Source organism: Thunnus thynnus, chromosome 3 (genome assembly GCF_963924715.1).
Source record: "Thunnus thynnus chromosome 3, fThuThy2.1, whole genome shotgun sequence".
Classification (NCBI taxonomy): Eukaryota; Metazoa; Chordata; class Actinopteri; order Scombriformes; family Scombridae; genus Thunnus; species Thunnus thynnus.
This window is the reverse complement of record NC_089519.1, coordinates 36123514-36149866: the sequence shown is the minus strand read 5'-3', so window position 1 is coordinate 36149866 and position 26353 is coordinate 36123514. Positions and strand designations below refer to the sequence as shown.

Sequence of the window (26353 nt, the reverse complement as noted above, 5' to 3'; positions counted from 1 at the left end):
TTACTATCAATGTTTTTATTATTTTCTTCTGTAGCTCCTGTACATCTTCCTTAAAACAGCTGCTTAGCCAAGGGTTTAGTGTAAAATTTAATGAAGTGAATGCTATAGGTTTGCATGGAGTGAGCATCATGGTTGATGTATAGTTATTTAAATGTTATTGGTTGCTCATTCTGGTTGATACACGCTGTTATTGTTGTAAAATGGTTAAATGTGAAATGTTAGTATTTTTGAATGACCAAGGTTGTTTATATAGTATATATATTATTGTTTGTATTATGTAGAAGTGTTCATGTATGCAGCGGAGCGAAGAAGGCAAAACAAAACAAGCTTAAAACAGTGAAGTTACTGCTAAGGTATATTTTACAAGCTGGTTACAGCAGCAGCAAAAGAGTGTAAGTTTTAGTACACAGATTTTACAGCAATATTTGGTAACTTAATTATTACTGGTAAATGTAACAACAGATTGGTGTGTAGAAGTTATACATTGCTACTATAGCATTAACCGGTGACAGTTCATCATTGTTGTGTTGTTAATGGATGAATTGTTAAATTTGTTAGGTGAAGATTATTGTGAACAAGAGACTTATGAGTCAAATCTAAGAGAGAGAGAGAAGATTAAATTTGTGTAATAAAAGCAGAGAACAGCCTGCTGAACGAACACAACTAACGTGTCCTGTCTCTGCTTCCCTGTATTAAACAGGACACGTCATCTGACTACAGGTAACTCATGCCTGAGGCCTGTAACATTTGCATAAGATTGTTGCAGTTTCTCTCTTCCTGTGACTGACCTTCTGGTCCTGAGCTGCTGTCTGATAAACTCTGCAGCAGATCATTCCTGTTGATCTTCTTTAAAAGTTTCTTGGTCACCTCCACAGCTCCAGGAGGTTGGTACGTCTGCACCATCAGATCCACAGTGTCCCGTCTCTCTGCCTTCTCCAGCTGGGATGCTTTGATGGCTGGGTGGCCTTGCAGATTGTAATAATTATTATTATTATCACACACTCTCCCGACACGTCGGGCAGTATACAAGAGCACCACAGCCTTTGTATATATATATATATATATATATATATATATATATGTGTGTGTGTGTGTGTGTGTGTGTATATATATATATATATATATATATATATATATATATATATATATATATATTTATAGTAAATCTTGATGACTATAATGATCTTCCTTGTTTAAGAAACTTTTATTGCAGTAACAGAAACCTTTGATTAGATAACACTTTATTGTTCATTGGGAAAAAATACAAGTTACAGCAAGCAAATAGATAAAGTCCTATTTTAATGAAATAAATGAGACTGAAATGAGACATTAAATTCAATTAGTTCAATAATTCAATTCTTTATTAAAGTGATTTACATACAATATATATTACAACGTCTTAAACTGTATAAATTAATGTACAAACATTTAAGTAAGGATCTTGTAGTGTATAATTATATAGAGCTTTATGCAAAAGTTTTAGCACCTTTTGACAAACTTAACTCACCTTAACTCAAAGTATATAAATTCTGATTGGACTGTCCTAAATGTTAATGGTGAGGGGTGTAACTTAAAGGACGGGTTCACTATATTTCAAGTGTGTCTTAAACCAGCAGTCAGGTGTCCATATGAACAGTGAAAGAGGTTTTCCTCGCTGTAATCATTCCTCCTGTTCATACTGGATATTAAAAGATCCTTCAAATGTGCTTTCAATGGAAGTGATGGAGGCCAAAATCCACAGTGTGTCCACACAGTCATTTAAAAGTCTCTGTGAAGCTTATATTCAGCTTCAGCAGTCTGAGTTAGTCATATCAAGTGGATATCTGACACATTTACTTTTTAGCATCAAATTCCCTCTTTGTGTTTCCTCGGACAGTGTTTCCCTGTTGAGCTGCAGTGGAAATATAGTAACAAAAAGAGGGACTTTGGCACTAAAAAGACTGTAACGTTGAAAGATATCTACTTGATTTGACTCATTTGGATGCTGAAGCTTCATATTAGCTTCAGATAAACTTATAAATACATTTTTGCACAGAAGGAGGACTGTGGATTTTGTCCTCCATCACTTCCATTGTAAGGTCATTATGAAGGGATCTTCTAATGGTCAGTATGAACAGGAGGAATGATTACAGCAAGAAAAACAGGTTTCACTGTTCATTTGGGCTCCTGACTGTTGTTTTAAGACACAGTTGAACAATTGTGAATCCGTCCTTTAAAACTACAGAAATCAGCTGTTTTAGGGAATTACTGAACCTTTTAAAAATGGCTACGAAACCAGTACAATAACTTACTGACTATTGACATGGAACAGGAGTCCACAGGCTGTTGGTCCAGACTGGTTTTCTGTGCTGATAGTAGTTTGTTCTATTGGTACACAACGAGTTTGCAGAATCTATTGCCGAATCTCTTTTAATTGAAATATTGGTTACTGTACAGTTGACATGAAGTTTAACAATGTGCAACAATAAAAAAACATTTGGATAATTTACTTCAGTAGAAAACAAACCTCTCAATAGATTGTAGGTCAATTAAGTAAAAAACAATAATCAGTGCAGAGAGAAAATATTGAAACATGATGATACAAAGCTGCATATGTAGACTAATAAGTGTTTGTTAAAGAAAGCAGAAAAACATTTGTGATTGTTAATGAATTGTAACAGAAACACAAACACAGCTTCTCTGTAAACCAGCTTTTATTTTTTGTGTTTGGTGTTCAACAAGTCACTGCTTACTCAGGCCATGTTTTTAAAGCTTTACATTAAAACTACAGACGTAGTTTAGTTTACAGATTTTTACAATCACATATTTACAGATTTCTTTAAATCATAATCAATCTTATCAGTATTCAAACAAATTGGCCAAAGTGGACAGAAACGAAACAAACATCAGATGAAACAAGAAAATCCTTTATACACATTATACATATATTGTATTAATCAACTGTAGAGCTGCAACTGATGATTATTTTCATGAACAATTAACCTTGTTTTAACCTGTTTTTGAATCATTATTTACTCTATAAAATGTCAGAAAATAGTGAAAATATTCATCACAGTTTCTAAGAGTTCAAGGTGTCTTTGAATGTTTTGTCTGACCAACAGTCCAAAACCCAAAAATATTCCAGTTACCATCATATAGAGCAGAGAGTAGCAGCAAAACCTCACATTTAAAAAGATGGAGCCTGAGAATGTTTGTCTGACAAATAATTTAAATGATCATCAATCAATCAATTCATTTCTGTTGTTCTGTCATTAAGTGTTTCAGCACTTATTACAGCCTGTAAAATACTGACACATATTCTGTGGAGTCATGGTCTCAGCCGAACTCTACAATGAAGCTTTATGACACTGTGAAATATTCACACTTTGTTTTCTGTGGTTTCACTTCAAACTGAAAGTTTTGTTTTTCGGAAACCTTGTGTTGAGTGAGTTCTGTGGATTTGATCAGATGTTTAAATAGAGATTTAATGTTAGATAGAAATCCTAGTTTGTGTTTTTTCTCATAATAATAAAAAGTGTTTGTATATTTACTCTCTTCAAAAACAAAGACACATTTATGACATAAAACAGGTGATTACTCTACTCAGTTTGATTGACAGGACAGATGATCAGAGGAGTGGAGTTTTTACCACCTTTATTAAGAAAGGGACTGAGGAATGGGTAGAGTTTCTCAGTGAAGGAGCAGCCAGTAAAGGAGTAGATAAGAGCTGCAGCATCTACGTCATAAAAGGAGACCAGACCCTCCTCATAATCCACAAACACCCCCACCTTCTGAGGCTTAGACTTCAGAGAAAGACAGACTGAAGGACCAGCGAGAGCTTTGTAGTCATTTCCATTTCTCAACCATATAGTCCAGTAACCATCCTGAGGTCTCAGTGTGACTTGTCCCTTCCTGTTGATCGACTCTCTGGCCACTCCTAAATCCCAGTCAGTCTTCCCTTTAACCTGAATCTCAAAGTAAAATCTGCCTGAAGAGAAACTCTGCTTTCCTAAAACACGGGGAAAATCAGAAAATCTCTCTCGGTTGTCTGGGAGATTCTTCTTCACATCACCATGATTTACTTGTTTCGTATCATCAGACAGGATGAGTTTAGGATGTGCTGTATCAGGATCAAGAGTCACATCCACTGCATACTGCTGGACCCTCTTCAGCTCAGCTTTAACCAGCTTCTTCATCTCTTTACTGAGCGTCTCCTCCAGCTGAGTCACAGCTCTCACCACAGTCCCTTCAGATGACGGTGGACGGACGCTGACCTCTGTCCAGTCTTTGGTGGGTAGAGCAGCTTTCAGGGATGGGAAGTTTTGGAGGAGGTGGAGGAGGTCTTCAGAGTGTGAGAACTGCTTCACCTCAGAGCTTCTCTTCTTCAGCTCAGAGATTTCCTGTTCCAGCTCTTTGATGAATTCTTCAGACTGTTTCTCTTTCGTTCTTTGCTTCTCTTCAATCATCTCAGTGAGCTCATTCAGGCTTCTCTCAACAGACTCCTTCAGAGGGGTGAAGACCTGAACACCTTCTGCTTTCTCTCTGTCTGCATTTCCTTTTCTGAAGTTGACTGACTGTTCCATCTCTTGAATCTTCAGTCGTCTCTTCTGGATCATCTGCTGAATCTCAGCCTCTGTCTTCCCCAGCTCTGCCTTCTTTCCTTCATATCCTTCTTTCAGAGGAACAAACTCATGTGTCTTGTGGTCTAAAGCAGAGCAGAGCACGCAGACACATGTCTGGTCGGTCTTACAGAACAGCTCCAGAGGTTTATTGTGCTTCATACACATCCTGTCTTCCAGGTTCTCCACAGGGTCCATCAGCTGATGTCTTTTAATACGTGAAACTGTAAGATGAGACTCCAGGTGAGTCTCACAGTAGGAGGCCAGACACACCAGACAGGTCTTCAGGGCCTTCAGTTTGGTTCCTTTACAGATGTCACAGGGAACTTCTCCTGGTTTGGCAGCTTGTTGCTCTGAGCTGCTGCTGCTGGCTTTCTGTTGAGCTTCCTGTCTGAACTGAGAAACCTTCTCAGAGATGAAAGTATTCACCTTCAACTTAGGTCTTGTGTTGAAAACCTTTTTACATATCGGACACAGGTACTGGTCATTACTTTTCCAGTGTTCAGTGATGCAGTTTTTGCAGAAGTTATGTCCACATGGTGTGGTGACTGGATCAGTGAACACATCCTGACAGATGGAGCACAGAAACTGATCTTCAGATTGCAGACAGCTGGCAGCAGACATATCTACACACAGAGAACAAAAGCGAAAATGTAAAAAAAAAAATATTTATTGTATGTTGAGTATTACATGTATTAAGAAAAGTGTAATGTTGACTTCTGTAGTTTAATTTCACTGAACTTAGTCACTTAAATCAGACCCGTCATAATTGGCAGGCCCCAAGGGGCCAAGCTAACCCAAATTGACTGCCTCAGCAAAAGTACCAGAACTTAAAATACATCAGGTTTTCAATTAAATGAATCTATATTGTTCATGTCTCAGAGACCTAACTGGAAGAGGATCCTCTAGCAGGTTGCCACTGTTTTCCCACAAAATGACAGCAGGTGATCAGCAGGCAGCATGAAGGAGAGAATGATTAAGCTGCTCTGTAAGTTTTAGTGCAGACTAACTTGTTTTTTTTTTTTTTTTATCTCCAGTGAGTTTTAAAATAATCACTGACCACTCAAATTGAGAGAGAAAATGTTTGTTTTTTTAAATTGAGACATAAAAATATGAACAGAAGATCAAAAAAACAAACAAACCAACAATTAACTGATCTACTAACAAGTATTGTGTGTGTATCAAAGCCTGATATATCTTATTCCTCTGTGCTGTAGACCTCTGTTGTCCAAAAACTATTACAAACACGTCAGTGAGCCACACCACTTCACTGGGTGACATGTTCCTTCATTATGAAGAGTTTGGTCACGTTAGTTTGTTTAGAAACGGCTCCAAAGACTAATAACAGTGATCAGGTTTTCAGTCTCTAGAGAGTAGTTCTGTGTAAGGCAGACGCCACTGAGCATGTGCAGCTTTGACCAGCTTTACCTTCACTCTGACTGCTGTCAGTGGAAAGTTCAGGAAGAGGATGAGGGGGATGAGTCTCAGAGGAGGAAGGTCCTCTGTTCTCTGAAGCCTCCTCATCATCACTGATATCTACTGATTAATAATTCATGAAATATAATAATATGCAATTTAGCTTTGAAAATGGTTTAACAGCATTTGTGTCAATAAAGCTTATTTGAACTGAGAACTGCTATATCAGAGTGGAAGTGAAGACTTTTCCACTGACAGTGAAAGCAGAGATGTTTGTGTTAATCAAGGTAGACAGATGAAGGTCGTCTTTGTTATGTGGAAGTTCTTCACTATTAAAACAAATAAATAACATGAATGTAATGTTTCTGTCTGACCTCCACAGTCTGGATGTGACAGATGGCATTGTGTGTGAACAAGTTAATATCTTGTTTGCATAAGATTGTTGTAGTTTCTCTCTTCCTGTGACTGACCTTCTGGTCCTGAGCTGCTGTCTGATGAACTCTGCAGCAGATCATTCCTGTTGATTTCCTTTAAAAGCTTCTTGGTCACCTCCACAGCTCCAGGAAGTTGGTAGGTCTGCACCATCAGATCCACGGTGTTCCGTCTCTCTGCCTTCTGCAGCCGGAATGCTTTGATGGCTGGGTGGCCTTGCAGACGTTCATCCTTTAGGAGCCACTTGAATTCCTCAAATTCTTCGTCTATCAAATCCTCCAGAGTTTTCAACAGGTCCATCTTCGTCTTCATTTCTCCCTGTTAAAATCACAGAATATTTTCAACATGAAGGACTTGCCATTTCCATAAACACTAGTCCACAGCCAGATTTTCACCCCCATGGTCATTGTGTTTAAGTCTCTGATCCTTTTTTATTTTATTTTATTTTATTTTATTCTATTTTTTGACTTTGGTTAACAATTGTTGTCTTTTTCTGTCAGAGCTGCTCTACAGTATTAGCATAGCATGTTACCTGTGCTGTAAGATGTAAGTACAGTGAGAATTAAAGGACAGTAATAATGTTTATGAGTGATATTGTTTGAGGGGTAAACGCTTGGTTCAGATTTGTAAATTGGTTTTGGGGGTTGGGGTCAGAAATTTTAGTTGTTTGTTAATTAATTGTCAGAATTCTGTAATTTTTTGTATTTATTTTTGTGTGTCGATAAAAACATTTTTTAAAATATATTGCACATATAATTTACAAACAATACAGAAAATAATGACGTTAATTCAATTTAAAAATTAGCAGTGAAATATAGTTGTTTCTGTGATATGCAGTATGCTTTTTATCGAAGGAAGTCATTGTCATTACATACACTATGACTCTTCATTGGTAGTATTTTTTTAAAATTGCGTTACTTTATTTTGCTTGTGTAAAGGGTTAAAAATGTTGTTTAAACCAGACATAAATATGCAGAGTGTGAAGGGTTAAAAATGTATACACAGGAATTAAAAATGACATAAAAAGATGTTAAAAAGTCATTGGGATTATGGTACAATTCATTGCAAAAATAATACGTTAAATGTGTTTAAAAATAGACACCCTTATATTTTTTATTTTATTTTATTGTGTCAAATAGTGATTAAATTCCAAATTTCATCGTCCTCTACTTGTTACCATGTCAGTGTGATGCTGAATGCAAGCTAAAGTTTTCTGCCTCTTTATTTTACATTAAGCTGCAGGGTGTATGAACACACCCCTCCTGACACCCACCAGGCCAGGGGGGCAACATTTGCAATATTTCCAAAATTTCTGCAATTTTACCACAAAAAGAGAATAAAAACATCACAAACGTTATTGCAGTTTTTTAGGAAATCTGCAGGACAATAAAGCATTTTTGTAACGAATTACAAAAACATTGTAAAATCCTGGAAGGAGTGATTATTGAAGCAGGTCATCACCCTCAATAAGATCAATATAAACCTCTTTTTCTACAAGTGAGCTGCTGGACTGATGAATAGATTGAGTAAGTGGAATTAATATCTGGTTTTATATTATTTGTGCTCGTGCAGTAAAAAAATTTCATCTGTGTTAAATGGAAAAGAAAAGCTGGAGAGACTGAAACAAATATGGTTGAAAATGTTGCAGTCCAGATTAACGGTTGGTTTGAACTCTTCATGTCTGTCAGATTTGTTGATGGGTGTGATCACTGACTGCTTCTTTAATTTTGTGCCCTTATATGGAAACTGTTTAGTGTGGAGTTCATTGTGTTACACTAAGACACAGTGTGTTTTAACCTTGAGACACTGAGCAGACACATTATGTGTCCCATTTACAGAACTGAGTATCATAAAGTATGTATTGACTCTACTGTAGGTTACAGTAGGTTCATTAATTATATAATTACTTAACTGATGAAGAAATGCACATGTAATGTCAACATCTTCCTCTACACCCTTATACAGTGAGTCTAGTATAAAGCAGGGGTGTCACTAGAGATTTATGGTTAGGGGGGGCTAAGCCTTTACTGAAGGGGCTGAGGGGGAGAGGATTTTTCTTTTTTAAATGGCTCCAAAATGTCTGTTTGTCATGAATTTTTAGAGTAACAATAAGTGTAAAATCAACACAATAGATCTGTCTCTTCATAGTTTGTATTCGGCACGGATCTAATATGACTTAAATGCTTTGCATCCACTTACAACAGACACAGATCAAGCAAAGGTACTGAAGTCAATGAATGCTATCTCCTCTCTCTTAGATAAGTTGCAGGTCCTAAGTATGTTACTGATTCACAGACTGATGTTTGATCTGTGAACCTCTAAAACTAAAAATGTCATAAAATTATTTAGGCTAGTTTATGCCTTGTATGAGTAATAGGCCTATGTCATAAAATTCAGTACTACGTCAGTAGTTTCTGACTACCATTGAAGTCTCTACTGGGGGCTCTGAGTGAGCAGCACAGCCAATGGAAACGCTGGATTAGAGCAGCAGCAGCCTTTCCCAGGTCCTAGTGCCTGGCGTTTTAGGTACATTGTGAATTTGGAGACGCAGTAGCAGTTCAATCGACTTTAATGAAAAATGAATGAGAACAAACTATTGATGATTTAAACTAATAATGTACATTTATTCTGGGGGGGCTAAAGCCCCCCTAAAATAGGCCTAGCGACGCCCCTGGTATAAACCATCCAACTAGGACCAATATTAGCTGCAGATATTACAAAGATATTAAACCACCTTGTTACCTCTTCAACTGGAGCTCATCTGAGTTTTCACCACATTTAGTTTTTACTCAACATAAATACCAGGAGATCTGCTACCATTGACACTTACACTTACGGTTATCACGTCAGACCAGGGTCCTTTCAAAATAAAATACTACCATTCAGACAGGAAATACAGAGATAAAAGTCAGAAGAAAACAACTAATACACAGTATAAACACCACAAAACAAACCGTATTCAGGGTTAATTTATAGAAATAAAAAAGCAATAACATCTATATTTGATTTTTATGAGTTTGACACTGAAAGTAAAATCTTATTCATCAAAGTAACTCCAACCATATTTGATGAAAGGGATCAATATATATATATATATATATATATATATATATATATAGATTTACTGTATCTACACACTGAGAATAAAACTTAGATTGTAAAAGATATGCTGTTATTTAAGAATGATTCATAAGTCGCTGAAAAATATGTCTGCAAGAATGATGCACCAATAACAGTTTGGAAGGCGGAAACAAAACTGGCAAATGAAAAAGTGTTAAGAATCCTTAAGAGACAACACCCTCTTTTCATCTTATGCTGAAAAATGTTTTATTTACAAAAGTTTTGATAATTCATATGGTTACTGGTATATAAAGTTAAGCAATTTTGATTTGCACAAATCTGAAAAGTCATTTTGATGAGAATCATTATGAATTAAAAATCATGAATTTTTTTTTCTGAGTAAATCTGAAGTTTTGTGTTAAAACCTGCTGAAACACAGTAAATGTTTTCTTCTGTACTCAAGAAAACTCACCTGGTTTAAGGAAAGACATCTCAATCTTTGTGTCTGGTTTAGTTGTGTAACAGAATGGCAGGCTCAACAAATGGGTCGATAAATATTAGGTTGTGTATAACGTTAAAACAATCTTGCGAGGTACTTGGCAGCTGTCAATCATAATTAAGTTTGACAAGGCACAACACATTTATGGCTTTAGATGGAAAATGCAGCATTTGTTGCCATGGTTTCATGTTGTTGAGTCTGATTTTCTGTCTCTGCGGTAATGTTACTGCCAGTCCTGCCATCAAAACATTGTAGTAAAACATCTGCAAGTGTATTTTTGCAAAAGTGCAAGAATTTAATCAAGCTGCAGGTAATTAGGGTTGAGGAATTTTGTACGTTTTGTGTTTTTAATGAAGTATACTCCTTTGCTTCATTTATGAACTTGGCCTAACGATCATAACAGAAATGATTGCAGTATGTGCAAATGGACATGTAACAATATTCCCTTTACAATCCTTTACAACTCTGCAAACATTCAAAGTCCTAATAAAGTCCAAAGTTCAACTCACTATTTGTCCTGTAATGTTTTAACCCTGCTAGAGTTGTTTAACAAGAAAACAATTTAGATCATGTTATATTATGTTATTACGTTAAAACTTGCATAAAGATAATGACCCAACAGGTGCAGCAGCCCCTCACAACAAGAACCAGTGAACTCATTTCAAATTATAAATTGAAATAATTTCTAAAATTGAAGCATATCAATTAATGCCTCAATTTTCTTCATCAGTGTTGTTGGAATATAATGGAGATGTTTTTCTTCTGAATGATGAATATATTTCAGCCTTAATAGAAACGTGTCCAAAGTCAGATGAAGGTACAATAAATTTCCCCTGGTGACGAGTCTGACTTATGTTTATTTGACAACTGTGAGGATTTTATTACAGAATTATTCATTATTTGTTGTGTATTGTAATCATGGATCATTTGACAAATGTCAAATGAAAACAGTGTATGCTACTTGCCTGTGTAGAACTGTAAGTTTTATGTTATTGCTGGTTGTTTAACCACAGTAAATATCATCAGCTGTACTCACCAGTGTTTGAATCAGTTGTTGAGAAAGAACTGAAGAACTCGGTTTAATTTTCCTTCAGACAGAAACAGAGACAATTGTGTCGACTGCAGCTCCTCTGTGTTAACTTTCTTCTGTCCTGCAGTTGTTGCTGAATCAGATGAGGAAGTTGAGAGGTGTTTCACAGTTTGTCCCCGCCTGTAATAAACTGTCAACTATCAATGTTGCATTTCCTAATGTGGGACAGTTCAAGATGAAATCTGGGACGCTCACTGGGAGGCTGAAAGTTCTAAATCACCTCAATTCATACTTCCCATGATGCACTGTATGCATTCATGTAACATTAATGCATGTCACTAACTTTGCGGGCCTGGGCCGAACCTTCGCGGTCCTTCACAGTCCTGATGGCATCCTTCCCTGGCTATTGCTGCTTGTGCTTATTGTTGTTGTTGTGATTGTTTTTCTTCTGTCCCCCCTCCCCCTTTCCCTCTCTCTTTCTCTCTCTCAACCCAACCGGTCAAAGCAGATGGCCGCCCACCAAGAGCCGGGGTCTGCTTGAGGTTTCTACCCGTTAAAGGGGAGTTTTTCCTTACCGCTGTCGCCAAGTGCTTGCTCATGGGGGAATTGTTGGGTCTCTGTAAATTAAAGAGTACGGTCTTGACCTGCTCTATGTGAAAAGTGCCCTGAGATGACTTCTGTTGTGATTTGGCGCTGTATAAATAGAAATTGATTGATTGATTTATTGACAATAAAAACTTCCCTGGTCAGTAACACTCAAGCCCAAAGTGAATGCCCATGTTTGGTCATTTCAGTAATTACAATGTTTTTGCTGTTACAGATAGTAATTATTATAGTATTATATTATGTATTATGGGTAATACTTTATAATACAGCCCATGTTTTAGAGTGTACCATCCCGTCATTTACCGCGTAATTTCCCGGAACTTACAGTATAACTTCCTAGTATGAATCCTTACATATAAAATACTTACTGTTTCATACTGGTACTTAAATGTAGGAAGAAAACAAGACAACGAGGAACAGGGGAGTAACAATTGGGAATTTAGAGTGTAACTTCTCAAGATTTACCGTGTAATTTCCCCAAACTTAAGGTGTAATTTCCTTGTATGAGTCAGTATGTATTTATAAAAACAAATACATTTGCCCACTGCTCATGACAGTTGTGAAAATCACTTTTTATGCATGTGAGTTTGTCAGGAAAGCTTCACTCACACTTCAGGGATTTATCATGATTATGTCTTTCACTTCATTGTATGAATTTGAATAAGTTTAGAAATGGGTCTATACTTTTGAAAATTAGCTCCTAGCAGACATGTTGGTCCAGCACTACAGCAGCTCATAATGGGCAAACTTAGCTCTCTTAACTGCACAGCTATGGAAGGCTTTTATTGTCACCTGATGATGAAAAACTAATAATACAGTAATGTAATAATATACATATGTGTATCTCTAATTAGAGAATAATAAGGAATGCAGGGAGTTATAAAGTTTATGAAGAGTTTTTATTCTTACACAGAAATCACAATATATATGCTGTTCTCTTGTTCTTACTCTGTCTTACTCTATACTTACAGAGTAACAATAGGGGGCTGAATTATGAGGTTTACATTGTTCTCATGTTCTTACTCTGTAAGTATACAGAACAACAAGGTATGTGCTGTTCTCCCGTCCTTACTGTATAATTACCCAGTAAAAGTACTCTTGTACTGTAAAGAGTACGGTCTAGACCTGCTCTATGTGAAAAGTGCCCTGAGATGACTTTTGTTGTGATTTGTCACTATATAAATAGAAATTGATTGATTGATTGATTAAAAACAAATGATCACAGTAAGCATTGTCAAACATTACAGAACCTACAGGACAGATCCAAAGCTTAGGCACCTTGCTCACAGCTGCTGTGTTCACTGTTGCTGTTTGACATGAACACAAACAACATGCACAAGGTTTTCTGTGAATGATGCACATCAAGTGTGTTTTGGAATCGGTTTAACTCTGAATATTGAGGGAACTAATTAGCTTTTTCTCAGCTCTGAGGTAGTCTGATGTTGTGTCAATTCCAAATATTGGCGGGGGGGGGGGGGGGGGGCTTTTTTCATATTTCATATACTGGGGGGGGGGGGGGGGGGGGGGGGGGGGCATAGCTTCTGTATATACCAGCATCTTGCTGGACCTTCTTCAGCTCAGCCTCAAACAGCTTCTTCATCTCTTTACTGAGCGTCTCCTCCAGCTGAGTCACAGCTCTCACCACAGTCACCTCATATGATGGTGGACGGACGCTGACCTCTGTCCAGTCTTTGGTGGGTGGAGCAGCTTTCAGGGACGGGAAGTTTTGGAGGAGGTGGAGGTGGTCTTCAGAGAGTAAGAGCTGCTTCACCTCAGAGCTTCTCTTCATCAGCTCAGAGATTTCCTGTTCCAGCTCTTTGATGAATTCTTCAGACTGTTTCTCTGTCGTTCTTTGCTTCTCTTCAATCGCCTCAATGAGCTCATTCAGGCTTCTCTCAACAGACTTCATCAGAGCGGTGAAGACCTGAACACCTTCTGCTATTTCTTTCTCTGCATTTCCTTTGCTGAAGTTGACTGACCGTTTGAACTCTTGAATCTTCAGTTGTCTCCTCTGGATCATCTGCTGAATTTCAGCTTCTGTCTTCCCCAGCTCTGCCTTCTTTCCTTCATATTCTTCTTTCAGAGGAACAACATCATGTGTCTTGTGGTCTAAAACAGAGCAGAGCATGCAGACACATGTCTGGTCGGTCTTACAAAACAGCTCCAGAGGTTTATCGTGCTTCATACACATCCTGTCTTCCAGGTTCTCCACAGGGTCCATCAGCTGATGTCTTTTCAGGCCTGAAACTGTCAGATGAGCCTCCAGGTGAGTCTCACAGTAGGAGGTCAGACACACCAGACAGGACTTCAGGGCCTTCAGTTTGGTTCCTTTACAGATGTCACAGGGAACTTCTCCTGGTTTGGCAGCTTGTTGCTCTGAGCTGCTGCTGCTGGCTTTCTGGTGAGCTTCCTGTCTGAACTGAGAAACCTTCTCAGAGATGAATGTGTTGATGTGAAGCTCAGGTTTTGTGTTGAAAACCTTTTTACACATCAGATACAGGTACTAGTCATTACTGTTCCAGTGTTTAGTGATGCAGTTTTTGCAGAAGTTGTGTCCACATGGTGTGGTGACTGGATCAGTGGACACATCCAGACAGCTGGCAGAAGACATATCTACACACTGAGTGTGAAAAACAAAAGAAACAATTTGTTTAAAATTAAATTTCAATTATTTGTTCAAAAAGGATAATTACTGTTGTATTAAATATAACGTGATATTAGGTGAAGTAATTTTGAATCATGTTTTCCTTGTTATCGATCGGGATGGGAACACGTGAACGGAGTCGTGAGCAACCGTGATCATTGAAGTCGTGCTGGCAGCTCAAACAGTTATCCACAAGGCTGCATGGTGAGTTTAAAGTTGTTGTTTACTTTGATGATGTGTTTTATGTGAGCTGTAAGTAAGAGACTGTCATCTGCAGCTCTTTATCTAACAGCTCATTGTGGCTGTTTCTGCTTGTACTATTCTTCCATACAATCTTTAAAATGAACCACTGACAACATAACACAGAATATGTCCATATCTTGTTGTGTAGACCAACTGTTATTGAAGAATAGCACTGCTAACAAAACTCTGCTAACTTGGTGACAAACACCTTTTATTTCCTCCAACTGCTTCACAATAAAAGCTGCTGCTTGTTGGTAGAAAGCTTTTAATGTGAAACAGCTACAGGAAATAGAATGCAGTGTGTCTGTAGGAAGTGGTCAGTAAATAGTAATAAGACCAGGAAGGTTGGAGTGAAGCTGAACTCCAAACCACAGAGATTCAGTTACAAGTTACAAAAGTCCTGAGAACTGACACAGAGAGACTGTTTAAAAAACAATTAAAGTTGTTTCACTGAGTCTGTGTAAAAACATCTTTAGTTATATTGTCACTAATTTCACAAGTGTCAGTATGAAATGAAAAGAGTGGAACTTCCTTTCTGCTGTGTTAACCATCACGCTGTCCTCTTATAGTCCCGTACACACCCCGTGTCCTTCGGGTCAATCTGGTACATCCCCCACCCGATTATTATTAGGGACTGAGCCCAAAAGGCAGAGGTAGTAGATAACCCTATTGTTTTTCATGTGTTTGTTTGTTTGTTTGTTTGTTTCTTTCTTTCTTTCTTTCTTTCTTTATTACGCCACTTAAACCCTAAATTTGACCCCCTAAACATGCTCAAAAACTCACCAAATTTGGCACGCACATCAGGTCTGGTGAAAAATTTGATAAAGTGTAAAAATTAACCCCTAAAGTGCCAAAATGTGCTCTCTAGCGCCACCTATGTAACAAAATGGCCGCCACGGCCCGTAGGAATGTCGTAGAAAGATCAAACCAAAACTCAATTATTCGTCTCAACAAGCCCTACAAATCATATGCTGACACCCCTGACCTAAATCCAACAGGAAGTCCGCAATCTCAATTTCAATGTACGATTTTGTGCCAATTTTGGACCTTGAATAAACGCTGTCTCCTCCTAGGGCGTTAATGGTATCGGCTTCAAACTTGAATACATGACTTATCACACTGTGCTGATCAAAAGTTATTAAAAACTTCGTAATAACTCGAACGGTTTAGATCTAGTAAGCCCTGAAAGTTGGAGTGCGACATCACACCTTACAATGTAAACCAATGGGGAGGCAATCTCTGGGCATGGACTTTGTGCCAAACTGGGGCGTCTGGCGTCTAAACTATATGTCTGACCACCTTCAAGCCTGTATAAATGGATTTGCGATGAAAATTCCTACAAAAAATGTGATTTTTATGTAGGATTTGGCCAAAGTCATGGGATTTATGAGGATATTTCACAAGAAGAGTACTCTGAAATCCTTCTCTCCAGCTGAGAGGGAGAGAGAGAGAATGGGAGGGGGGGATGGGTAAAGTCAGACCTGTCAGCCCAGGTCTGAAAACATCTACTGCCTGTGACAGAAACCCTTGGACTGTGCCGCACTCCAGTTACTTAGTGTTTCTACACATCTGACAGCAGTGTTCAATCCTTACTTTTTTTTCAAGGAGTACATGTGCTCCTAAATGAAAAAAAGTAGGAGCCACATATAACTTTAGGAGCACACTGAAAAATGCTCAAGTAACAGTTTCTTAAAGAAAACAATTAATTACATACATATTTACAATTTATTACATACTTATTTAAACTCTGTGTGTGTGTGTGTGTGTATGTAAATCACAATTTATGTTGTTTTTAGGGGTGCTCAATCAGCAAAAATCAGCAAAAATCAGATGTTGTGCATTAGTTAAAAGTCTTTACATTCCTAAAAATAGACTTGATGAAAATTAGGAAATTAATTTGTTTTAATCACAAACTCATCAAGAGTTTTCAATTTACTAATTGAAATTCAAGTGAATGGGCACAAAACTTGCATGATTTTTATGATACAGGTGTGAGCATGACAGAGGAAGTTGCTATAACTTTATTGTAAATGCTCCAATCTGCACCGAATTTTACATGGTTGATAAGACTACCGGCCTGAACACGTCTACATGACAATATTCCATCAGTGATGCAAACTGGCTGAATAGCACCCCCTATGAAATTTCAGTAAAGCAGCCCCAACAGTGGGCAAAATAGTGGACAAAGGAAGTGATGTTTATCTCCTTCTTGCACTGTCTTGCAAGGCCCGTTCAACGCTGCTTGCAGCTTTAATTATTATTATTATTATTACACATCTCTCTTGACACGTCAGGCAGTATATAAGAGCACCACAGCCTTTGCATATATATTTATTACACCCGCAGCATAAAGTACTTCTTTTACAGTCTTTCTTCGGTGGACAACTCTGACACCTCTTTCTCTTATTCGCTGAGGTGGATGGGGAGGCAGAGACGGAGGGAGCTGATGCCGAGCCGAGCCAGTTGCTCGTCTACTGTCACCTCAGGCCCTGGGTTGTATAGGCGCGGTAGTCCCTCGGCCCACGTGTCCTACACCTCTCTCACGGCGGCCAGTTTGTCGGTCGAGAGCCTGGTGGGTCTAGAGTCGCGGTCGCCGAACCGTATCAGTCTCGAGTACCTGTAAAAGAGTTTGAGTGGCATTGTGGCGCGGAAGATCGCCCTTCCGCTCTCCGAGTCCCCTAGATTCGCCACGCCCTCGCCTCTAGACCTGTATATACCCGCCAAGATAAGCAGCCCTATGTAAGCGTGCAGGCCCACATCATCCATCGGTTTCCATCCCTCTCTGTATTTCCGAAACCCCTCCGGATTGGTTGTCTCCAGGATGAGTTTGTCTACAGCCAGCGTGACGAAGAGGTAGAGGGTCGAGACGGGTCCTATGGTATTCAGCGTCGTCCCCGTCGTCCTCATCCCCCTCGGCCCCGTCATCCTAGACCTCGACCTCGTTGGGACCTTTCGGTCTGCTGTACCGCCCCGGCGGCCCTGTTTATTACACGCTGCCATGGAGGACCATGTCAGTTTTCCGTTCTTTGACAGATATGTCTCTGTTTCGCCTTCTTCCCCACATTCCTCTTCTAATCGTTCCTCTTCTTCTCCTTCTTCTTCTTCTTCTTCCTCGTGTTGTCGTTCCATCCACGTCCTCGTCCCCGTCATCCTCATCCCCATCGTCCTCGTCATCCTCGTCCTTGTCCCCTAGTAGGATAGGATAGGATAGGATACAATAATAATAATAATAATAATAATAATAATAATAATAATAATAACAATAATAATTAAAGCTGCAAGCAGCGTTGAAGGGGCCTTCGCATGTAGAGGCGCGGTGCAGTCCAAGGGCTTCTGTCACGGGTATGTAGATGTCTCCAGGTTTCAAAGTGGTCAGACTTATAGTTTAGACATCAGAACCATTTATTTGACACAAAGTCCATGCCCAGAGATTGCCTCCCCATTGGTTGCACTCCAACTTTCAGGGCTTACAATATCTAAACCGTTCGAGTTATTACAAAGTTTTTAACAACTTCTGTTCAGCACAGTGTCATAAGTCATGTATTCAAGTTTAGAGCCGATACCATTAATGCCCTAGGAGGAGATAGCGTTTCTTGAGGGTCCAAAATTGGCACAAAGTCGTACTTTGATGGGCATATTGCGGACTTCCTGTTGGATTTAGGTCAGGGGTGTCAGCATATGATTTGTAGGTCTTGATGAGACGAATAATTGAGTTTTGGTTTGATCTCTCTACGACATTCCTACGGGCCGAGGCAGCCATTTAAGTTACATAGGTGGCGCTCTCTGGCACATTTTGGCACTTTAGGGGTTTAGTTTTACATTTTATCAAATTTTTTACCAGACCTGATGTGTGTGCCAAATTTGGTGAGTTTTTGAGCATGTTTAGGGGGTCAAATTTAGGGTTTAAGTGGCGTAATAAAGAAAGCAACAAATAAACTCACAAAAAACAATAGTTATTGTTTTACAATAGTCCTCTGCCTTTTGGGCTCTGTCCCAAATGATAATGATAGTCACAGATCACATTGATCCCCACCCACCCCTCTCGGGGCAGCGGGGAGTGGTAGGATAGTCATGGGTCACATTGACCCCCCACCCTTCTCGGGGTGGCGGGAAGGGGTAGGATAGGATATGATAACAGTAATTACAGGTCACAGTGACCCCTCTCGGAGCAGCAGGGAGTGGTAAGATAGTCACGGGTCACATTGACCCCCTCTCCGGACAGTGGGGAGGGGTATGATAGGATATAATAATAATAGTTAAAGGTCACATTGACCCCCCTCGGGGCAGCGCAAGGGTTAAACCTGGTTGTTGAAACATTAATTAAACATTTTATTTGGACAGAAGTGGAGAGACTCGACTGCAGCTCTGCTGTCGCTCTGATAAACCTTTAGTTTTATTTCTGGAGAGTGACGTGGAAGCTCTCTTATCTTTCCAGTGTTGCTCCTCCTTTTACTGTAACTCTGATTGTGAGATTGTTTCCTTCTTCTGATTTTTTAGGATTATTGTGAAATGTCATGGAGCAAAGGTGAGACTGTAAATGACAGGCAGCCAGTTTTTATTGCTGAAGTTTTCATGTAACTATTAACTTATTTGTGTCTTTATCTTGAACTGAGTTCAACAAATGTCGTCTGGTCAACGTTGATGTTAAATCAAGTTATTTCAAAAACACATTTTTTAACTTCTACAAAGAGTTTCCAGTTTACTTCACAAAATGAGGTGAAAGACAGTTGACAACAATTAAATGATCATTTTATTTTATCTCATGCAGATACGATTTCTATATTTTGCTTTATGTTCTACCTTATTTCTTCCTTTGCTGTAATTGTAGGATAGGCTATAATAATAATAATAATAATAATAATAATAATAATAATAATAATAATAATAATAATAATAGTCAGAGGTCACATTGACTCCTACCCTTCTCGGGGCAGCGGGAAGGGGTAGGATAGGACATAATAACAGTAATTACGGGTCACATTGACCCCTCTCGCGGCAGCAGGGAGGATTAGGATAGTTACGGGCCACATTGAATCCTCTCGGGACAGCAGGGAGGGTTAGGATAGTAACGGGTCACATTGACCCCCTCTCGGGACAGGGGGGAGGGGTAGGATAGGATATAATAATAATAGTTACAGGTCACATTGACCCCCCCTTTGGGCAGCGCAAGGACTAAAGCTGGTTGTTGAAACATTAAATATGATCAAATCAGACTGCAGCTCTGCTGTCGCTCTGATAAACCTTTAGTTTTATTTCTGGAGAGTGACGTGGAAGCTCTCTTATCTTTCCAGTGTTGCTCCTCCTTTTACTGTAACTCTGATTGTGAGATTGTTTCCTCCTTCTGATTTTCAGGATTATTGTGAAATGTCATGGAGCAAAGGTGAGACTGTAAATGACAGGCAGCCAGTTTTTATTGCTGAAGTTTTCATGTAACTATTAACTTATTTGTGTCTTTATCTTGAACTGAGTTCAACAAATGTCGTCTGGTCAACATTGATGTTAAATCAAGTTATTCCAAAAACACATTTTTTAACTTCTACAAAGAGTTTCCAGTTTACTTCACAAAATGAGGTGAAAGACAGTTGACGACAACTAAATGATCATTTTATTTTATCTCATGCAGATACAGTTTCCATATTTTGCTTTATGTTCTACCTTATTTGTTCTTTTGCTGTAATTGTAGGATAGGCCATAATAATGACAACAATAATAATAATAATAATAATAATAATAACAATAATGATAGTCAGAGGTCACATTGACTCCCACCCCTCGCGGGGAAGTGGGGAGTCGTAGGATAGTAACGGGTCATAATGACCCCCCACCACTCTCGGGGAAGCGGGGAGGGATAGGATAGTAATGGGTCACATTGACCCCCTCTCGGGACAGTGGGGAGGGGTAGGATAGTCACGGGTTACATTGACCCTCTTTCTCGGGGCAGAGGGAAGGGGTAGGATAGGACATAATAACAGTAATAACGGGTCACATTGACCCCCCTTTGGGCAGCACGAGGGTTAAAGCTGGTTGTTGAAACATTAAATATGATCAGTTGTTCTCACCAGTGCTTGGCAGAGACTCTGCTGTGTTGTTGAGAAAGACTTGATGAACTCAATTTAACTTTTATTTGGACAGAAGTGGAGAGACTCGACTGCAGCTCTGCTGTCGCTCTGACGAACCTTTGGTTTCATTTCTGGAGAGTGACGTGGAAGCTCTCTTATCTTTCCAGTGTTGCTCCTCCTTTTACTGTAACTCTGATTGTGAGATTGTTTCCTCCCTCTGATTTTCAGGATTATTGTGAAATGTCATGGAGCAAAGGTGAGACTGTAAATGACAGGCAGCCAGTTTTTATTGCTGAAGTTTTCATGTAACTATTAACTTATTTGTGTCTTTATCTTGAACTGAGTTCAACAAATGTCGTCTGGTCAACGTTGATGTTAAATCAAGTTATTTCAAAAACACATTTTTTAACTTCTACAAAGAGTTTCCAGTTTACTTCACAAAATGAGGTGAAAGACAGTTGACAACAATTAAATGATCATTTTATTTTATCTCATGCAGATACGATTTCTATATTTTGCTTTATGTTCTACCTTATTTCTTCCTTTGCTGTAATTGTAGGATAGGCTATAATAATAATAATAATAATAATAATAATAATAATAATAATAATAATAATAATAATAATAATGATAGTCAGAGGTCACATTGACTCCTACCCTTCTCGGGGCAGAGGGAAGGGGTAGGATAGGACATAATAACAGTAATTACGGGTCACATTGACCCCTCTCGCGGCAGCAGGGAGGGTGAGGATAGTTACGGGTCACATTGACCCCCTCTCGGGACAGGGGGGAGGGGTAGGATAGGATATAATAATAATAGTTACAGGTCACATTGACCCCCCCTTTGGGCAGCGCAAGGACTAAAGCTGGTTGTTGAAACATTAAATATGATCAAATCAGACTGCAGCTCTGCTGTCGCTCTGATAAACCTTTAGTTTTATTTCTGGAGAGTGACGTGGAAGCTCTCTTATCTTTCCAGTGTTGCTCCTCCTTTTACTGTAACTCTGAGTGTGAGATTGTTTCCTCCCTCTGATTTTCAGGATTATTGTGAAATGTCATGGAGCAAAGGTGAGACTGTAAATGACAGGCAGCCAGTTTTTATTGCTGAAGTTTTCATGTAACTATTAACTTATTTGTGTCTTTATCTTGAACTGAGTTCAACAAATGTCGTCTGGTCAACATTGATGTTAAATCAAGTTATTCCAAAAACACATTTTTTAACTTCTACAAAGAGTTTCCAGTTTACTTCACAAAATGAGGTGAAAGACAGTTGACGACAACTAAATGATCATTTTATTTTATCTCATGCAGATACAGTTTCCATATTTTGCTTTATGTTCTACCTTATTTGTTCTTTTGCTGTAATTGTAGGATAGGCCATAATAATGACAACAATAATAATAATAATAATAATAATAATAACAATAATGATAGTCAGAGGTCACATTGACTCCCACCCCTCGCGGGGAAGTGGGGAGTCGTAGGATAGTAACGGGTCATAATGACCCCCCACCACTCTCGGGGAAGCGGGGAGGGATAGGATAGTAATGGGTCACATTGACCCCCTCTCGGGACAGTGGGGAGGGGTAGGATAGTCACGGGTTACATTGACCCTCTTTCTCGGGGCAGAGGGAAGGGGTAGGATAGGACATAATAACAGTAATAACGGGTCACATTGACCCCCCTTTGGGCAGCACGAGGGTTAAAGCTGGTTGTTGAAACATTAAATATGATCAGTTGTTCTCACCAGTGCTTGGCAGAGACTCTGCTGTGTTGTTGAGAAAGACTTGATGAACTCAATTTAACTTTTATTTGGACAGAAGTGGAGAGACTCGACTGCAGCTCTGCTGTCGCTCTGACGAACCTTTGGTTTCATTTCTGGAGAGTGACGTGGAAGCTCTCTTATCTTTCCAGTGTTGCTCCTCCTTTTACTGTAACTCTGATTGTGAGATTGTTTCCTCCCTCTGATTTTCAGGATTATTGTGAAATGTCATGGAGCAAAGGTGAGACTGTAAATGACAGGCAGCCAGTTTTTATTGCTGAAGTTTTCATGTAACTATTAACTTATTTGTGTCTTTATCTTGAACTGAGTTCAACAAATGTCGTCTGGTCGACGTTGATGTTAAATCAAGTTATTTCAAAAACACATTTTTTAACTTCTACAAAGAGTTTCCAGTTTACTTCACAAAATGAGGTGAAAGACAGTTGACAACAACTAAATGATCATTTTATTTTATCTCATGCAGATACGATTTCTATATTTTGCTTTATGTTCTACCTTATTTCTTCCTTTGCTGTAATTGTAGGATAGGCTATAATAATAATAATAATAATAATAATAATAATAATAATAATAATAATAATAATAATAGTCAGAGGTCACATTGACTCCTACCCTTCTCGGGACAGTGGGAAGGGGTAGGATAGGACATAATAACAGTAATTACGGGTCACATTGACCCCTCTCGCGGCAGCAGGGAGGATTAGGATAGTTACGGGCCACATTGAATCCTCTCGGGACAGCAGGGAGGGTTAGGATAGTAACGGGTCACATTGACCCCCTCTCGGGACAGGGGGGAGGGGTAGGATAGGATATAATAATAATAGTTACAGGTCACATTGACCCCCCCTTTGGGCAGCGCAAGGACTAAAGCTGGTTGTTGAAACATTAAATATGATCAAATCAGACTGCAGCTCTGCTGTCGCTCTGATAAACCTTTAGTTTTATTTCTGGAGAGTGACGTGGAAGCTCTCTTATCTTTCCAGTGTTGCTCCTCCTTTTACTGTAACTCTGATTGTGAGATTGTTTCCTCCTTCTGATTTTCAGGATTATTGTGAAATGTCATGGAGCAAAGGTGAGACTGTAAATGACAGGCAGCCAGTTTTTATTGCTGAAGTTTTCATGTAACTATTAACTTATTTGTGTCTTTATCTTGAACTGAGTTCAACAAATGTCGTCTGGTCAACATTGATGTTAAATCAAGTTATTCCAAAAACACATTTTTTAACTTCTACAAAGAGTTTCCAGTTTACTTCACAAAATGAGGTGAAAGACAGTTGACGACAACTAAATGATCATTTTATTTTATCTCATGCAGATACAGTTTCCATATTTTGCTTTATGTTCTACCTTATTTGTTCTTTTGCTGTAATTGTAGGATAGGCCATAATAATGACAACAATAATAATAATAATAATAATAATAATAATAACAATAATGATAGTCAGAGGTCACATTGACTCCCACCCCTCGCGGGGAAGTGGGGAGTCGTAGGATAGTAACGGGTCATAATGACCCCCCACCACTCTCGGGGAAGCGGGGAGGGATAGGATAGTAATGGGTCACATTGACCCCCTCTCGGGACAGTGGGGAGGGGTAGGATAGTCACGGGTTACATTGACCCTCTTTCTCGGGGCAGAGGGAAGGGGTAGGATAGGACATAATAACAGTAATAACGGGTCACATTGACCCCCCTTTGGGCAGCACGAGGGTTAAAGCTGGTTGTTGAAACATTAAATATGATCAGTTGTTCTCACCAGTGCTTGGCAGAGACTCTGCTGTGTTGTTGAGAAAGACTTGATGAACTCAATTTAACTTTTATTTGGACAGAAGTGGAGAGACTCGACTGCAGCTCTGCTGTCGCTCTGACGAACCTTTGGTTTCATTTCTGGAGAGTGACGTGGAAGCTCTCATATCTTTCCAGTGTTGCTCCTCCTTTTACTGTAACTCTGAGTGTGAGATTGTTTCCTCCCTCTGATTTTCAGGATTATTGTGAAATGTCATGGAGCAAAGGTGAGACTGTAAATGACAGGCAGCCAGTTTTTATTGCTGATGTTTTAATGTAACTATTAACTTATTTGTGTCTTTTTCTTGAACTGAGTTCAACAAATGTTGTCTGGTCGACGTTGATGTTAAATCAAGTTATTTCAAAAACACATTTTTTAACTTCTACAAAGAGTTTCCAGTTTACTTCACAAAATGAGGTGAAAGACGATTGACGACAACTAAAGGATCATTTTATTTTATCTCATGCAGATACGATTTCTATATTTTGCTTTATGTTCTACCTTATTTGTTCCTTTGCTGTAATTGTAGGATAGGCTATAATAATAATAATAATAATAATAATAATAATAATAATAATAATAATGATAGTCAGAGGTCACATTGACTCCTACCCTTCTCGGGGCAGAGGGAAGGGGTAGGATAGGACATAATAACAGTAATTACGGGTCACATTGACCCCTCTCGGGGCAGCAGGGAGGGTTAGGATAGTTACGGGCCACATTGACCCCCTCTCGGGACAGCAGGGAGGGTTAGGATAGTAACGGGTCACATTGACCCCCTCTCGGGACAGGGGGGAGGGGTAGGATAGGATATAATAATAATAGTTACGGGTCACATTGACCCCCCCTTTGGGCAGCGCAAGGGCTAAAGCTGGTTGTTGAAACATTAAATATGATCAAATCAGACTGCAGCTCTGCTGTCGCTCTGATAAACCTTTAGTTTTATTTCTGGAGAGTGACGTGGAAGCTCTCTTATCTTTCCAGTGTTGCTCCTCCTTTTATTGTAACTCTGATTGTGAGATTGTTTCCTCCTTCTGATTTTTTAGGATTATTGTGAAATGTCATGGAGCAAAGGTGAGACTGTAAATGACAGGCAGCCAGTTTTTATTGCTGAAGTTTTCATGTAACTATTAACTTATTTGTGTCTTTATCTTGAACTGAGTTCAAGAAATGTTGTCTGGTCGACGTTGATGTTAAATCAAGTTATTTCAAAAACACATTTTTTAACTTCTACAAAGAGTTTCCAGTTTACTTCACAAAATGAGGTGAAAGACAGTTGACGACAACTAAATGATTTCTATATTTTGCTTTATGTTCTACCTTATTTGTTCATTTGCTGTAATTGTAGGATAGGCTATAATAATAATAATAATAATAATAATAATAATAATAATAATAACAATAATGATAGTCAGAGGTCACATTGACTCCCACCCCTCTCAGGGAAGCGGGGAGGGGTAGGATAGTAATGCGTCACATTAACCCCCTCTCGGGACAGTGGGAAGGGGTAGGATAGGACATAATAACAGTAATTACGGGTCACATTGACCCCTCTCGGGGCAGCAGGGAGGGTTAGGATAGTTACGGGTCACATTGAATCCTCTCGGGACAGCAGAGAGTGGTAGGATAGTAATGGGTCACATTGACCCCCTCTCGGGACAGCGGGCAGGGGTAGGATAGGATATAATAATAATAGTTACGGGTCACATTGACACCCCCTTTGGGCAGCACGAGGGTTAAAGCTGGTTGTTGAAACATTAAATATGATCAAATCAGACTGCAGCTCTGCTGTCGCTCTGATAAACCTTTAGTTTTATTTCTGGAGAGTGACGTGGAAGCTCTCTTATCTTTCCAGTGTTGCTCCTCCTTTTACTGTAACTCTGATTGTGAGATTGTTTCCTTCTTCTGATTTTTAGGATTATTGTGAAATGTCATGGAGCAAAGGTGAGACTGTAAATGACAGGCAGCCAGTTTTTATTGCTGAAGTTTTCATGTAACTATTAACTTATTTGTGTCTTTATCTTGAACTGAGTTCAACAAATGTCGTCTGGTCGACGTTGATGTTAAATCAAGTTATTTCAAAAACACATTTTTTAACTTCTACAAAGAGATTCCAGTTTACTTCACAAAATGAGGTGAAAGACAGTTGACGACAACTAAAGGATCATTTTATTTTATCTCATGCAGATACAATTTCTA

General features: G+C 39.0%; 1 protein-coding gene and 1 pseudogene across 2 annotated transcripts; both read right to left on the bottom strand.

The window, feature by feature from the left end:
• Positions 1–3523: 3523 nt before the first annotated feature.
• LOC137180312 (E3 ubiquitin-protein ligase TRIM21-like) lies at positions 3524–5222 on the bottom strand. Of its 2 annotated transcripts, XM_067585629.1 has the most exons (2): positions 4996–5222; positions 3524–4959 (listed from the first exon to the last, which is right to left on the bottom strand). In XM_067585629.1, the coding sequence occupies exons 1-2, from the start codon at positions 5220–5222 to the stop codon at positions 3579–3581; spliced, it is 1608 nt and encodes a 535-aa protein (XP_067441730.1). In that variant the 3' UTR covers positions 3524–3578. The 2 variants fall into 2 exon arrangements, with proteins under 2 accessions (XP_067441730.1, XP_067441729.1); XM_067585628.1 differs by having other exon boundaries at positions 3524–5222.
• A 735-nt stretch (positions 5223–5957) lies between these two features.
• Positions 5958–14252, bottom strand: LOC137180497 (tripartite motif-containing protein 29-like; annotated as a pseudogene).
• Between the last annotated feature and the right edge of the window lie 12101 nt (positions 14253–26353).